Source organism: Odocoileus virginianus, chromosome 2, assembly GCF_023699985.2.
Source record: "Odocoileus virginianus isolate 20LAN1187 ecotype Illinois chromosome 2, Ovbor_1.2, whole genome shotgun sequence".
Lineage (NCBI taxonomy): Eukaryota > Metazoa > Chordata > Mammalia > Artiodactyla > Cervidae > Odocoileus > Odocoileus virginianus.
Window position 1 is genome coordinate 96,866,336 of NC_069675.1, and position 16,250 is coordinate 96,882,585.

A 16,250-nucleotide genomic window follows, 5' to 3' on the forward strand; every position below is an offset into this window, starting at 1 on the left:
GGGACCCTTTCCAGGGTCAGGGGACAAAGCTGTTTTTGCCACTGCCTGCCTCTGTCAGAGGGGATCCAGGTTTCCTGCTGGAGCCTCTCCAAAGATGTCAAGGGCGCTTTGGCCCTCCAAGTGCCCTGGAGGAGGTGTACTCCTCCACGCTCTGCTGCAGCAGGGACAGTGGGGGCCGCAGCATGGGACAGGGGGCAGTCACGGAGGGCGGGAGGATGGGGGGTGGGGGGCAATCACAGAGGGCGGCGGACAGGGGGCAGTCACGGAGGGCGGGAGGAGGGGGGGTGGGGGGCAATCGGGAGGGAGCGAGGACGGGGGATGGGGGCAATCACAGAGGGCGGCGGACAGGGGGCAGTCACGGAGGGCGGGGGACGGGGGTGATCATGGAGGGCAGGTGGATGTGGGTTGGGGGGAGATCATAGAGGGCAAGAGGACAGGGGATGGGGGGGCGATCACGCACGGCAGAGGACGGGGGGCAATCATGGAGGGCGGGGCGCAGGGGACGAGGGGCAGTCATGGAGGATGGGGGGTCGGGGGCAGTCACAGAGGGCAGGGGACGGGGGCAATCATGGAGGGTGGGTGGACATGGGATGGGGACAATCATAGAGGGCAAGAGGATGGGGGATGGGGGGCGATCATGGAGGGCAGGAGAGCATCCCCACGCTGGAGGGCCGGCTGCAGGCGTCTGCACTTGTCCTGCCCCGTCCCCCCGTCCCCGTGCACAGAAGCCTTGTCCTGAGCCCGGAGGAGGCACTGAAGCCCGCCTGACCCACGGCAAGCAGGCCCCCATCCTCAGCACCACAGCAACTCAACACGCAACTGCTCCTGGGCCATCGGAGACCTCTGTGCCCTTCTCTAGAAACCCCCAACCACATGGAAAACCAGCAGCATTTATATCTCACGATTATGACAACAGATCATCTCTAAGTGGCCACTAACCCATCTGTGGAAAATGAGATCCTAGTTTGCTGGGAATCCACACAGAAGGTTTGCTTTCTGCTCTGGAAGCTAAGAGGCTACCATCTCAGCGGGGGACCTGCGCACCCCTCAGCCCAGCCACACCATGACAAGGCCCACGCCAGCAATGGCCTCGAGGGCGAGGACGGGTGGAGGCTTTCTTGGAGCAGGCAGGCCCGTGTGGAGGCGTGCGTGTTGAGTTCTCACCGAAGGCGTCTGGGGCGAGTCAGTGAAAGAAGTTTCGGAAGGAAGGCAGACAGTGTTCCCGTGAAAGCTGCTCTCCTGAGAAGACGAGAGAAGCCCGTCCAGGGTGCTGGGAGGCAGACTGGCCACAGGCGGCACGGCTAAGTCAGAGCTCTGAGACTGGTGGACAGGTGGGAAGTGTGGAGAGGAAGAGGAGGTAGACGGAAGGAAAGGCTGGACGGAAGCTTGGCTGTGAGGCACGAAATCCTGCGAGTAGGACCTAAACACGGACTTGTACTGCAGAGTCAGAGTGGGACACAGACACGCACATGAGAGGAGGGAAGAAAACAGACAAGAGAAAAAAGTTGTTAGATTAACTTGGCTGAGCCGTGACGGGCTGATCAGTCTTTCGAACGAAGACACCGCTCAGGCCAAACCACCCCTGTGGCCCTCTGGCTGGAGGTCCCCCCACCCTGCAGCCCCTTGAGAAGGGCCTGAAGACCACCCAGAACTATCCGCAGTGTCTACACTGTGGGGGGGGGGGTCCCATCCTCTGTCAGAAAATTGAACCTATGTGGTCTTGTCTATGCCGACTGTCCTCCCAGGAACCTCATGACTGAACCGAGCGTGTGCAGACACCTGGTCACATTTACTCATTTTTATTTTTTTTTGATGAATCTGATTTTAGTCCTTGAAAGTCAAATACCGCAAGCCTTTTCAATATGGTAGTCACTTCAAATCCTTTTGGAAGGGAAGTGATAAGCTTTAAAAATGGTTGAAAGAATTGTGTTCCCAAAACACTAAACATTTCTGAGTGCATTTCCTTTTCTGCCCATCTTTTTTCTTTCTTTTTCTTTCTTTAACAGATGAAGTGCAACGCCTCTGATGCCCCCTTAGGACTGCAAGGCTCTGCTCTCCGAGGGTCCCATCACGAGAGAAAAGCCTTAAGTCAGGCTGGGCAGAGAGCAGAGCCTGTGAGCACAGACTCAGGCCTGGGCTCTGCTGTGGAAGGAGGGTCGGAGACCACTAGGCTAACAGTCCCCTGGGGTGGCCAGGCCTGCCCACTGTCCTAGAGAAATGGGGACAAATGTGCGGCAGGGGCTGAGTTTGGAGCCCCTGCCAGGCTCACTTCCCATCATTAGCGGCTGGAACTTGACAAAAGCCCGCCCAAAAAACAAACAGGCACACCGCTTCCTCAACTGTCCTCTCTACATTCTGGCATAGGATTTTTTTTTGGTGAGGTGTGTGGGATCTTAGTTCCCTGATCAGGGGTTAAATCTGGGCCCCTGGCGGTGAAAGCAAGGAGTCCTAACCACTGGACTGCCAGGGAGTACCTGGCACAGGATTTTTGAAATCCTGAAATGGAGCAAGAAGAAATGAAGTCCTAATCTAATGAGAGGCTAAAGCCACTCATTCCTTTAGGGTTTCTCTAAAGCTACACTTCAACCTGGAGGGAGAGCTGCTATCACTCAAGGGACAAGCACACCCCCCTCTGCGCCCCCGACCCCCAATCCCCCGGGGTTTGTATCAGAGTTCGGAACTCCCCGCTCCTTGGTGAGGCCACAAGCCCCATGGCTGTTGGTTTATATCCAACCCAGGGTACCTGCCTAAAAACTGACTGTCCCCACACATCTTACTCCCACCTAATTCAGAAGCTCAAGGCCAACCCAGACACACAGGGGAACGCATGAAGAAGCACAGTGCCGACAATGAGGCCCGGGCTCCTGTTGGTCCCATCTGTCCACGTGCCTTCTTTGGGGAAAAGCCTGCAGCAGTGGGGCCCCGGCTCAGCTGTCCTCCCCCGGGACTGCGGAGCCCGAGCGTCCACGGGGCACCCGCCTCAGGGCCAGGGGCCACCGCCTTCCATCTGACCTCTCAGAGCAGCCGTCCAAGCCAGGGCCTTGCTGGGGGCGACCGAGGTGTGGCGTGTGTCTGGCTTTGGGGGGTTTCACCTCTGGAGGATGCTCCCCCCACAGCCACAGGGAGGCACTCTCACTGGCAGAGAAGTTGCCCGGAGAGGACCACGAGTGAAATGCATCAGCTGAGGGAGGGGACGGCCCAGCCGGTCCTGGGAGACCATCTGAGGGACCCCCGTGCCAGCCATTCTGGGGCAGTGGCTGCAGACTCCCGCAGGAGTCCGGCCCCCAGGCCTGCCAGATGCTCACTTCTGCGCACAGGGGCCTCTTTCCTGGCCACGACTCTGCCTCGCTCATAATTCACCTTCGGTGTGGCTATGATCAGAATGTTGGTGCCCCCTCCCAATCTATATGTTGAAATCCTCACCCCCCCCCCCAATCTATATGTTGAAATCCTCACCACCACCCCCCCTCCCCTGGCCAGATGCTGGGGTCTGTGCTACAGAAAAGAGGCTCTACCCTCTGCCACGTGAGGACCAAGAAAAGTCTGTGACCAGGAAGAGGGCCTCGCCCAACCATACTGGGCCTGGATCTTCTGGCCTCTGGAGCTGCGAGAAACACACTTGCTGTTATAAGCCGCCCAGGCTGCAGTAATCTGTTACAGCAGCCAGAACGAACCAGGCCAAACGCTGGCTCTGGGGTCCTGATGTGTGCTCACTGACATCCCCATCCCTGAAGCCTGAAAACGCATAGAGCACTGGAGCGGGCCCTGCAGTAGCCAAGCCCTAACTTACACACACACACACACACACACACACACACACACACCACACACACACACACACACACACACACACACACCACACACACACACACACACACACACACACACACACACACACACACACACACACATACACACAGCAGGTGCCTTTTCTGGGAGCTGAGGCAACCGCTGAGAGGGCATGTGCTCAAGTCATGCGGACCTGCACCTGGGTCCTGAGCTCTCTGCCTGTGTGGCCTCGGGCAGGGGGTGTGAGCTCTGGAGCCTCAGTCTCCTCCTCTGTAAACCGGGGCTGGAAACAGCAGTTCCTCCCAGGGGCTCTGTGCACGTTTACTGAGACGCCCTGTACGTTCGGCTGGGTGGCAAGCAATCAGCGTCAGCTCTCCTCTCCTGCCCTCCAAGATACCCTTAGGAGCGCCTCGAAAAACAGCCGAGGCGTTTAATTAACTCAGTACATACTTGCTGAATGAGGGAATGCTTAGGAATGGATCCTAACGCTGTTATTAACCAAGGTGCCCAGAATGTCGCCTGACTCAGCAGTGTCTCGACGGCGGGTGCGGGGGGTCGTGGGCAAGCTGCCCTGGCTGCGCAGGTGCGGGTCTGCAGGGGAGGCCACCGAGGGTGAGGACAGCAGAGGAGAGGGCGGCCGCCAGGAGAAGGGAAGGAGGGTGGGCGTCCCTGGGACAGAGCGGCTGGCTGCCCTGCCCTCCTTCCCTCAGCAACAACTAGGCTGCCTGGGCTCAGCTCTGGTATTCAAGCTATGCGGTCCTGCTGGGACAGCAGCCAGGCCTGAACATCACCTTCAGGGGGCGGTGGGGGGGGGGGGTGCGATGCACGGCTGCTCTCTAATCACCACGGGGGGGGGGGGGGCACACGCACGGCTGCTCTCTAATCACCACCAGGCCAGTACCCCCCCCCCCCCCCCCCCCGCCCCGGCTCTCAGGCTCATGCCTGCACCTGCAGCCAACAAATCCGGTATCCACCACCTCTGCTGAGTGGTGTTTCCAGGCCCTTTAAGATCATATTTATTTCACAAGGCCAGGGAGAACGCAGGGCTGGCCACGGAGCAGAAAACACGCCTTCCCCACAGCCTGGAGTCTATTTTAGGATCTGGCTGGTGCTGGGCTTTGCTGCTGCGCTCTGCGGCAGGAATTTTTATTTATAGCCGGAGTAAGACTGTCTGGACCCAGGAGTCTATAATGGGACAGGCTGCCTGTCGGGAGGCGGCATGTTTCTGCGGAAGATCTATGCATGCTCTTCTGAGGAGGAGAAGCAGTCGGAAGAGGGGCACCGGGCCCCCGGCGTCAGCCCTGATCGCACAGTCAAAGAGCCAGCAAGAGCCATCTCATGATGGTGGGGATGACAGCTATTCTCACTGAAGGCGTCCCGCTGGGCAGATGAGGTGCTGAAGGTTTTATGTGAACCACCTCATTTACTCTGCACCGAGTTTACGATCCTCCTTACAAAGATGCAGAGATCTTTTCTCTACGTGTCTGACGTGTATGTCAGGCCTTGGCTCACTGCCTCTTGCAGGCTGGTCATCACTTGGGAGGTCTCTGAGTGGAGCGAGCAGACCAGACCTCGCAGAGCTGCAGGATCGCACGCTTAGGGCCTGTCATGTGCCCAGAGTGCTCCCTGAGAGTGAGGGGGCCGTCCCAGCACCATCTCTGCCAAGGTGAGCCCAGCCGTGGCTTACTAGGTCCATGGCTGCCCCTTCCAGCCTGTCTCTGCATCTTCGTAAGGAGGACTGTAACTTGGTACAGAGACATAGGAGCCACCAACCCACTCTTCGAACTACACACCTGAACGAACCACCGAGAGTCTTCTGGATGTAAAGGAGGAGGGCAAATGCCTTGATGTGTGGCCTTGATGTGCTAGGTAGCAGAGCTTCCTGAAGCTGGGCAGGCACCAGTTTTCAGTGCCACTTCCTTTCCATTATATCCTGGCATGAAAGATGACTAGGGACAGGCCCTGCACTGTGTTGGCAAGAAAGCAGGAAAGTAGATCTTCATAAGGAAACTTCTGATTCCTCAACATGACAGACATTTCATCTAATCCCTGTGATTATCAGAAGGCCAGGGCCCAGAGGAGGCGGTCAGCATGCCAGCAGCCAAGGGCTGAGGCTGCAGGCCAGAGGACCTTGACCATTACGGCTACTCCAGGGTGACTTGGGCAGGCCCCAAGCTCTGGAGAACATCTAGCCCTGCCAACCACAGCAACTCCACAGTGACTGGGGCTCCACGCTCTGGAGAACGCCCAGCCCTACCAATCATGGGAGATGCGCTCATCTGAGTGAATGGACTGACTGTCGCCACCAAGTGTTTGTACACTCTTGGCTCCAACGAGACTCGTGACTTCAGGGTTTTTGAAGGCTACTTAGCTTGGACAGCTTGTTTGGGGGCTTAAAGTTTTATCCCTCATTTGGGAGAAAACATATTCAAAGGAGCTGCAATTCGAAGGTGATTTGGGCTTTCTTCTCCTATAGTGAGCCGGTGGGAACTATAGCCCAGGGCCAGTCCTGGGCTCAGCGGACGCGTCCTTCAAATATGCCTGTGAGTGTCCACACAATGTGGGCCTCAGTTATTTCTCTTGGAAGAAAGTAAAGCTTTTAGCCGCTGCAAAACACACAGCCTCGATTTCCTGGGGCGGGATCTCCTGGAAACCACCACACCTGATTCAGTTCTCAGATGGGACATGACCATTCCGAGGTCACCAGGAAGGACCCTTGATAACAGTCCTTCTCACTCCAAGGGGCAAACCGGCCACAAGACTGCCTGTCTCCTCTCTCCTTCCTGGTCCCAGTTAACTACGTGTTTATGAAACCCATCTTAGGCCCAGAGGGAACTTCCTTCTTTGAGATGCCTGTGTTAATTTATAATTACTACATGTTAGATAATGTCAAAAGCGGAGTTTCTGAAGCCAAGTGGCAGGGTCGGAGGCTGATACTGTGAGCTCCTGCACTCGAGGCGAGGGGAGACACTGCTGTGGGTCCCCTTTTGTGAACAAGGAGACGGCACTCAGCTCGCCCAAGGAAGGCAATGTTGACGTCACGTGTGTCCAAAAAATGCCTTCTCTCTTTTCGAATAAACTTCTTGGTGGAGTCTTTTTAAATTCATTTAAAATTCTAATTTGTAATTCTACAACAAAGGATGTAGAAGAACAAAAATATTCTGCTCAGGAGAACTTGAGGACAAGTAAAAGCAGAAATTTACTATGTTTCCTCTCATGTTTCATGCTTTAGGATTTGAATCACAAGATTTCCCTTGAAAAACACTACATTTTTGGCCAATGGTTTCATGGCTAATTACATTTTTGTGAGAACCTCCAATACATCTTGAGATGCTCTGTATATTCTTTAAATATTAACCTTAGGGCTTCCCTGGTGGCTCAGTGGTAAAGAATCTGCCTGCCAATGCAGGAGACACGGGTTCTATCCCTGCTCCAGGAAGATCCCACATGCTGCAGGGCAACTGAGCCCATGCTCTAGAGCCCGGGAACCACAACTATGAGCCACCACTGCTGACGCCTGTGTGTCCTAGAGCCAGTCCAACAAGAGAAGCCACTGCAATGGGAAGCGAGAGCACAATAGAGGGCACCCCCGCTCACTGCAACTAGAGAAAAGCCTGCACAGCCATGGAGACCCAGCACCGGCAAAAAGAAAGAAAGAAAGAAAATCATTTTAAGAAATGCTTCCCTGTGTTAAAAAACGAAACATTAACCTCGATAACGTCAACTCTTCATAGGAAGATTTAGTAGATTCCATAGTGATCTGAATTTAGTTCTAGAAATACAACTCCACTATTTTTTTTACTCAGTGTGGCTTTACGCAGCACGACAGGGGCTCTAACTCACACCTACTCTTAGCACTCTATGGAGAGCCTGCGGCTACACTCTGTCCTGCGTCAGAAAACTGTCAGGACAAAAAAAGCGCATCTCTTGATGTCTGGCCCGCGCACAGGCTTTTCTTTCTTCTGAGCCTTCTTGGGTCTCAACGCTTACTGGTCAATGAATAATTCATAAATGTCAACCTGACACTGTACTTTTCATGAGGGGGATCTGATTCTAACCTCAGCTCTGACTTAAAACTCTTAGCTAGTGGTTCAGCTTCTCTAGTCTGGTGTCTATCTCCAGGACGTAGGTAAAACATTCCATCACAGAGCAGGAGGGAAGGGCCCCTGACAAGTTGACAAACAGCCTGAAATCACAAGAGTAAAAGCAACCATCAACATGTGGCCAGCACCCTCAGGGGTCATGTCACACAGGACCTTCCCAGGGATCTGGGGGCCTTACGGTCCCTGACCAGAGGACTGTCATGGACTGAGTCAGCTGTAGGCATCAGCGAGGGGAGGCAGATAAGTACCTGTCCGAAGCTAGTCTGTGAGCGCTGACTGTCCACAATGACATGAGCAGCAACAAGAGTCAGGGAGTCTTCAGAAGGAGGGACAGAAACAGAGGGGGCGGAGCAGCTGTTTTGGCGAGCCCCCAGGACAAGATCCCTAAGCCCTGGTCCTTGGCCCTTGGGTGTCCACCGCAGGTGAGGTGGGCTCACCCTGGGCTCAGGATGGGGGCCTGACACAGAGCCAGGCTTCTACCTCTACCTGAGTGGGTTAGGAGCCCCCAAGAGTGCTGGCCCTCCCATGCCTCCTTCTTACAAGGCCGTGTCTGGGCTCGGAGTGGCAGTGAACTCGGAGGTCACACTTCAGGGAAGCACTGGCCACACGGGCACCTGGTTATTGAAGAAGGGCAGAAAGGCATGGGGGAATGTTCTGGAGGAGCCACATTGCATTTCAAGGGCCCAGCAGGCCGGAAAAGACTGTGAAGATCTCAGGCCAGACTCAGAGGGGCCTGCAAAGACTCCTGCACGGCTGGCATAACAGCCCTGCTTTTCCCACTGCTGACGGTGCTGGGGGCCACTCTCCAGGAAACCTCGGAAGGTTGGGCAGGCCGACAGAACAAAGTGCCCAAGAGAGGTCAGCTCAGAGACGAACCTGCCTGCCCTGGGCCCCCGGTGCTGCCCACAGACCCTCCTCTCTCAGAGTTAAGTACGCTCTGGCCAGGCAGGAAGCAGTGAGGAAAAGATGATGTCAGGAAGACACAGGGACAGAAGGGGGAGGCGGGAGCCTACTTAACCAGCAGGAGGACACACCTGTGTGGTCCACAGTCTTCCTTCCTATCTCCCTCCCTCACCTGCTGTGTGGTCCACAGTCTTCCTTCCTACCTCCCTCCCTCACCTGCTGTGGTCCACAGTCTTCCTTCCTATCTCCCTCTCCTTCCGTTTGGCCTTTCGACCTTTGTCTCAGTGATGGCTGGTGACAGGAGGCCAAGGAGCGGGGTGGACAGAGCGAGCCTCTCCTGGGGCAGGGTCCTAGAAGGGCCTGTGTGCTGCAGCATAGAAGCCTGGCCTGGCTCTCAGAGGATCACGGCCAGCGGCTCCACACGCTGTCCCCCTTTAAACTGAAGTCCTCAACAGGACACACATGACTTTCTTACCCAGAAGATTTTTAAACACAGAAGACAGTTATTATGGGTATTTCTGAAGTTCTTCTTCTGGGTCTTCTGAAAGTTTTGCTTCTCCAGAATCATTTTGGAAGCCAAGATGGTAAAGAAAATATTTCAACAGACTCCTAGCATCCAGCTATATCTCTTGGTGACAGTAAATATCAGTGAGCCAAGAAAGAATAGGCATGGAGGATGGTAGCTTTTATAACATCAGTGTTGTAATGTCTGGAGGACTGGAAACCCTCATGATTATTAATAGATTCCCAATAATACGTTGGTCAAGGGTAAAGTGAATATGGACCCAACTCAGAGCTTCCAAGATTTCGCACCACTAGGGATCAGAATGGAGAAAATGCAAGCCCAAGAAGGGTCACAGTGGGAACAGCGGTGGGAATCAAGGGTGGCAGGGGAAGGACTGGTGCTGGAGGGATGGGAGTTTGGGGAGAGGTGGGAGTCGGCAGCCAGCACGGGCAAGGCTGCAGTGAGGACAGGGCAGACGGCCAGGGGTACAAGTGATGGAGGAGAATCCAGGGGCAGGAAGAGGACAGCAGCACCACATCTGAGAGGTGTATCTCAGGGGGCCCATCACTCAAACACTCACCCGTGCCACCAAGGGGCAGGCATACTGCAAGGCATGAGGGGGCCGGCTGTCCAAGCCCGGGGGGTGGCTGCACCTAGCTTTCCACATTGTTCTGGCCTCACAGTAGCTCATCATTTCCCTGAACACCTTCTTCTACAAAACCGGTCTTAATGTCCCAGACGCCACATGTCTGGGTAGCTGTTCAAGTCTCCTAGAATCATAGTGCATGCCAGGAAGGGAAGGGGGTCTGTGGACTGGGGGCTAAGCAGACCCAGACAAAGACTGTGAAAAGGAGGGTGGGCACCTCCCAGGAACACGAGCAGGAACACATCTGGGGACAAGCGGGGAAAGAGCGGTCAATGCTGGGCCCGAGCCCAGAGGGCAGCACCCAGGAGGGAGTAGCAGGTTTTGACTGAGGGGCAGGATGCGCGAAGGGCTGGCTGTTGTCACCCCTCCAGCCGCTCTCCCTGGACCTCAGTCCTGAGAGTTTACACTTGAGACAAGCTTCTACTCCTCACCTTCAGGTAGGTCCCTCACTGACCTTCATCTCCCTGAAATCTTAACGGGACTTCAGACCACGACTCAAGCACCCCCTCCTGACACCACCCTGCCTCCACTGCCCACAGCCATCCCCAGAAGTCTGTGACTCTCACTGCTGCCCACGCCCTGCCTGAATCGGAGTCTCCTTTCCGCTTGACTCACTCTGCCTTCTCCCTTGCATTGGCTTCTCAAGGACGACGGGCCGTCCTGCTTGTGCTGGATCCTTCTGGCTGCCTGACCCACACTGGGAGCGGCTCCGTTCTTACCAAAACAAACCCTCCGTGGGATCCCAGGAAAAGTGAATAAGAATGCTTCTTTAGCACCTCCTTCATTTTAAACTGATCAGTGCAGGTTCACTGCTCTACAATTCCCTTGGCAAGGTTTTCAATCTTCCTGGTCACTGGGCAAAGAACTTCAGTTTTGGCACCTGCTATTTTCCTATGAGGCAGCTCTTGGGAATTCCATGCTGGACTGATGACACGAGTCCAGGGATGAAGGAACAAAGACATTTGGCAATAAAGCGCTGCTCCAAGAGCACATCAAAGCCCTCTGTCTGGGGCTCATCTCAAAATGTAAGCAGAGAATATACATGAAAAACATACTGGTATTATGGCTAAATCATTTCTCCGGGCTTTCTGCATTTCAGATGTCAAGTACTCCATATATTTAGGCCATTACTAACATCTCTGGAGGCTCCGCTTCAAGTGAAGTAAAGCAACCTTCTTAGCTCGCTCCCCTCGGGCCCCTTTGTGGAGCTGGCGCTGAGATGCAGCATGCTGTAAGACTCCTGTGTGCTGAGGGGGAAACTATGACACACTCATACCCCAGCTTAATTAAAATGTCCTCGAATTCTTCTTAATTCTATAGTATACAGTCCAGTTCATTCAGTCTTCTCCCCAAACTACTCAAAAGGGATGTTGTAGACATTCTTAGGAAAACTTACACTTACTTTCTATTCACAGAGGGGAGGGGGGGATAAAAAACACGTCAAGACCTAGGATTGTCTCAAGGCCAAGTTTTGCAAGATCTGTGAAAAGAGCTGCTGGAGGTGGCTGCTGAGGAAACAGAGGGCGCCTGTGCACCAGAGCCGGGGAGGGATGGGGAGTGGTCCTGCCTCACCCGGCGAGGTCTGGGCGCTAAAGGGAAGACTGCATCCCGAGGTCCCCTCAATGGGGAGGACCAGCTTCACCTGGGTGCTGGGTGGCTCTTAAATATGGAGACCGGACAAGACGACACTGGGAGCCCACACTTGGCGAGGGCCCTGACGTCACCAGGTCAACCTGGTCACTCAAGAGGGCAAAGGGAGTCCAGGCAGGTGAAGACATCTGCCCAGGCACTCATGCACAGGACCAGAACAAGCCAAGACTAGAACGCAGAGCTCTTAAGACAAGAGCAATAATGACAGACGTTCTAAGCTTACTACATGCCTGGAAGTTTCCTGTGATTTTACTTAGTCCTCCCATTCACAGAAGAGGAGGCAAGGAAAAGTGCCACCCCAGAGAACTGAACTTGAGGCCTGGGAGGATGTGAGTCACCTCGGGATGGGTCCACCAAGCTCCCCTGGAGAGCCCTTTCCCAAGCCCTGACACCCAGGGTGTCACTGGATAGAGTTAGCAGGAGGCGGGGGTGGTCAGGTTCTTGAGCAGATGCAGATCCCAGAAGAAGACAGCAGACCTGTGTGGCCTCCAAGGTATCAGCGTCTCCGTGTCTGTAGACACCGCGCCAGCCCTCCTCCTGCCGCCCCACCTCCACAGGGTGACCCGTGGAAGGCCTTGCCCAGTGAAGGTTGAGTCCACTCTCCTCCCCAGGCTGCACTGCCTGGGGCCTGACCCAGAGGACGCATGCCAGCCCTACGTCGAGATCTTATGATGCCTCCAAGTTCCCATCTGTCTTCCTGGAGCCCAGCCGACTGCCCTGTGAACAAGTCCAGGCTGGCCTGATGTAGTGGACGGGTCAGGAGGGTCACTGCCAGACTAGTCCCCACTGGAGTGCCAGGGATGTGGGCAAGTCTAGCTTTTGGCAGCCAGGCCTGCCCCGATCAGCACAGCTGTGCTGCTAAGCTGTGTCCTAGGCAAGGCTTCCCTGGTGGCTCAGCTGATAAAGAATCCGCCTGCAATGTGGGAGACCTGGGTTCAATCCCTGGGTTGGGAAGATACCCTGGAAAAGGGAAAGGCTACCCACTCCAGTATTCTGGCCTGGATAATTTCATGGACTGTAGAGTCCATGGGGTCACAAACAATCAGACACAACTGAGCAACTTTCACTTTCCGGCAAGGACAAATGGTTACTGCTCTTTAAGTCACAGGTTTTGGGGTGATTTGTTACGTAGCAAGAGGTAGCAAAAGCTAATTGACGCAGCTCCTTTAACTCCAGCTCTATCATACTGGGTACAGCCTGCTCTGCTTCCTAAGTGAGGAATATTCCTTTTTAAGCACAGAACACTACACAGCTGACTCAATACCCAGTAGGAGAACAGAATAAAAAGGCCAAAACATCTCTGCCAGCTTACGCCTAAGTGATGATGCTCTGAGCGTGGCTGCTAACAGTCCCACCCCAAGCCGCCCCAGCCACTCACACCGACCTTCAGGCCACCTTTCCTGTCTGGGGTCTGTGGAGGGCCGGAGCCGGCGACGGGCAGCAGCACGCATGTCAGGAGGCATCGGCCACGAGGGAAAGGTCTCGCTCCCCAGGTTCCCAGTAGCGAGTGCAGGGAGCAACTCACCGAGGGCACAGGTAAGCTGCCGTGCCGGCTGAGAAAGGAGTTAGAGACGGACACACTGATGCCCTGACCGGCACTGCCGTCCTCGGGGGTGAAGGCCACTTTAGTTTGCTGGACACAGTAGGAGACAGAGGAGAAGGAAGAAGCAGCATAGGAGGCCTGCTGGACAGAGGAACGAGGGAGGAGACAGGGCAGGAGGGAGAAAAGCAGAGAACAGTCAGGCATGTACACATAAAGGAGGCAGGCTGCTACCCGATCTGCTGGGACCTTCTGGAGAGGGACGGCTTCTTGGCCCAGCAAGGGGTCAAGGACGTCCGTCAAAGGTGAGCTGGGGGGCGGGTGCCCTCTTCACCCCTGTGTCCACTGGAAGCGCCGGTAAGATGGAAGGAGTCACGTGGACTTGCATGTGCACCCCAGCTCCTCCGCTTCCTCAGGGCCCCAGTATTCCTCTGTGGGAGAGACTGCACTTCGTGGTGCGGAGCAGGAACCAGGCGGCCTGGGCCCTAATCTTGGCCTTGCCATGTGGGACTGGCTTGGCCTCGGGCATCACATGATGCTCTCTGCACCTCAGGTTGCCGGTAGATGGCTGTGTGCACGTAAAGCACCTAGAACCAGGCTGCCCTCAGGGCCCGTGGGCCGACAGGTGTACCTGTCATGCTCACTTCTGTCTGGAAAACAGTCACACTTCTTGCAGTGGCACTGGAAAAGGGGCACCCAGCAGTCACACAGGGGGTGTCACACGTGTCTGGGCTTCCACTTCTGCTGTGGGCTTTGAGCCCGTCTCTCCAGCTCTCTCAGCCTCACTTTAAAGAGGGGGTGACAGGGGCCATGGGGAGGGGATGTTCACAGGATGTCTGCCCACCCTGCAGGGCCCCCTGGCAGCCTCTCTCCAGAGAGCCCCTTGGACCGCCGCCCCACTGCGAGGTGAGGCGCTGTGCCAGCTCTCACCGGGGCTGGGACTCAGGCGGTCCCTCAGGGCTCTCTCCCCAGGGCTCGGCTCCTGTGGGAGACAGGACATGGGACAGACAGGGCGCCCAGGGCCAGGCGACGGGTACCTGTGCACCCGGCAGGAGGGGCTGAGAGAACCAGATCTCAATGAGACTGGCCCAGCTGTTTAACCAAACATGTTAGGTCAGGGGTCCCTGGGGCAGGCATCTATGTGTCTGTGGTGAACAACACTCACAATCGGGCATATTCAGCTGTCTGTGGGGAGAGCAGGGCAGGCGAAGAGCTGAGACCTGAACACAGCTGGGGAGACACAGCTGGTCAGTGCAGGACTGGAACCCAGACCCCTGGCCTGAGCCTGGCCCTCCTTCCACGAGACAGGCTGCCCCAGCCCCAGAGGCCACTGTGTGTGGCAAGGCTTGGCGACTCCGGGACCGGGCATGGGCTCAAGGCCCAGTCGCAGGACTGCTGAGGCCCAGGCAGCTTCCAGGAGTGACCTCAGGACCTTCACCATCTGGCCATCTGCCTCCCAGAACAGCTAGGACAGCGTCCCCTCACAGAGGATGAAGGTGGCCCTCTCTGGTTAAGACACGAGCAGACCAGCCGGCACGAGAGCAAGACAGCAAGTGCAGGTCTGACGGACGGCCCTCCCGGGTGTAATCTTCCTAGAGAGCTCAGCTGGACGGGGCGCTTGGATTCTAGAGCCTGGCCACAGTCCACGCGATTAGTAAACTGGTGGCGGAGAGAAGAGGGTTGAGAGGTGCACCCGAGTGCCCTCCGCTGGTCCCAGCGCCTCTCCAGCCTGCCCACAGCTGGAGGGCCCCTCTGTGCTGCCTACACCATGTCCTGACACAGGAGGGGTTTTAAAACAGGAAGGGTGTGCCGGCCCAAAACACAAAGTGGCTCTGTGTCAGTCACCCCGCTTCCACAGAGCTGGCCCTCACTGGGCTGGCCCCGGCTGGGGGGTGCAAGTGGTTGTGTAGTGCAGCCCAGTATGTAAATCGAGTCCACAGATGGCACCACACAGAGCCTGCCCTGTGCTCCGATTGACTCCCTCCTTTCAGGGAGGTCTATATTGGAGCCACAGAAAAGAGACAGAGAAAAAAAAAGACTGTCCACAGAGAAAGCAAACATTCTGAGTCCAAGCCAGTCCCAGCTGCAGGGGCCCGCTCTGGAGGAGGAGCCAGTCCTGCAGGGCTAGATGCGAGCAGGAGAGCAGGCCCGGCATCCTGGGCCTCTGGTGGGGGCGCCCCCACTTACCAGCTGCCGCTGCTTGGGGGGCAGCGCGGGGGGCGGGGCAAGCTCGTGCGGGGCGTCGCCAGCGCTGAAGGAGTCGTTGAAGCCGTACACCTCCATGAGCAGCTTGTTCTTCTGCTGGTACACGTGCTCCTTCTGCGGCGTCTGGTAGAACATGGAGGGCTGCGGCTCTGAGTAGTCCTCAAGCAGCTGCATGTAGGCCAGCACTGTGGGCAGAGGGCTGGGCTGGGGGCCGCGCACAGACGCCGCCCGCCCCGCAGCGGCCAGGGAGGGGCCGGGGTACGGCTGCGTACGCACCCTCGGACGTCCCGCCACGTGGACAGCCGCGGCGGGGCACCGCCCATGTGTCACGCAGCCTCTGGAGGAGAGGGGGGCGTGGGGGTGGGGCGGGGGCAGGCTCTGCGGGATCTCCCTTCCTTTCCACTCGAGGCCCCAGTGAACCCAGAACCATGCTAGGAAGCAGCCTATGTTTAGAGAAGCGCAGGGGCGCACCCACTTCTTGCCGAGAAGCCCTCGGGGTTTCCCAGCCTCTTGAGAGCAGGGCCGTGGCAGGGGTGCAGGCTCCTGGGCCCCCTGCCCAAGCCTCGGCTCTCCGCTCCTGGACCATCCCTGGGGCTTTCCGCACGTCTGTCCCAGTCGCTCTTCCTGCAGCCCTGTGAGCCGGATGCTCCCTCCCGAGAGATTCAGGCCGTGATCAACTGGCGTTCACGGAGGCCCCTCACCGCGTCCCCGCCCCAGGAGCCCCTCTCAGCCCCACGCTCCTTCCCTCCTGAGCCCTCCTCCCGGCTCCTCACGAGCTAGCTGGGTTTCTCACATTCATCTGATCGTCACTGAGCACCTGCTCCGGGTCAGGCGCTGACCGAGGTGCTGGCACTCCGCAGGGGCCAGCAATGGTTCTTTCACCCATGGGGGGGCTGACCCCCTCCCCAG

At 56.6% G+C, this 16,250-nt stretch overlaps 1 protein-coding gene across 5 annotated transcripts in view; it reads right to left on the bottom strand.

Annotated features, from left to right (window-relative positions):
- Positions 1–16,250, bottom strand: part of RAPGEF1 (Rap guanine nucleotide exchange factor 1) — a 133,724-nt gene that overhangs the window by 19,714 nt on the left and 97,760 nt on the right. For 3 of the 5 annotated variants that reach the window (XM_070454844.1, XM_070454847.1, XM_070454840.1), the window contains one exon: positions 15,324–15,526. In XM_070454844.1, coding sequence (XP_070310945.1) covers positions 15,324–15,526 — 203 coding nt within the window. Of the gene's footprint in view, positions 1–1,164; positions 1,438–13,121; positions 13,281–15,323; positions 15,527–16,250 lie in introns of all 5 variants that reach the window. The other 2 variants (XM_070454838.1, XM_070454831.1) reach the window with 2 other exon arrangements.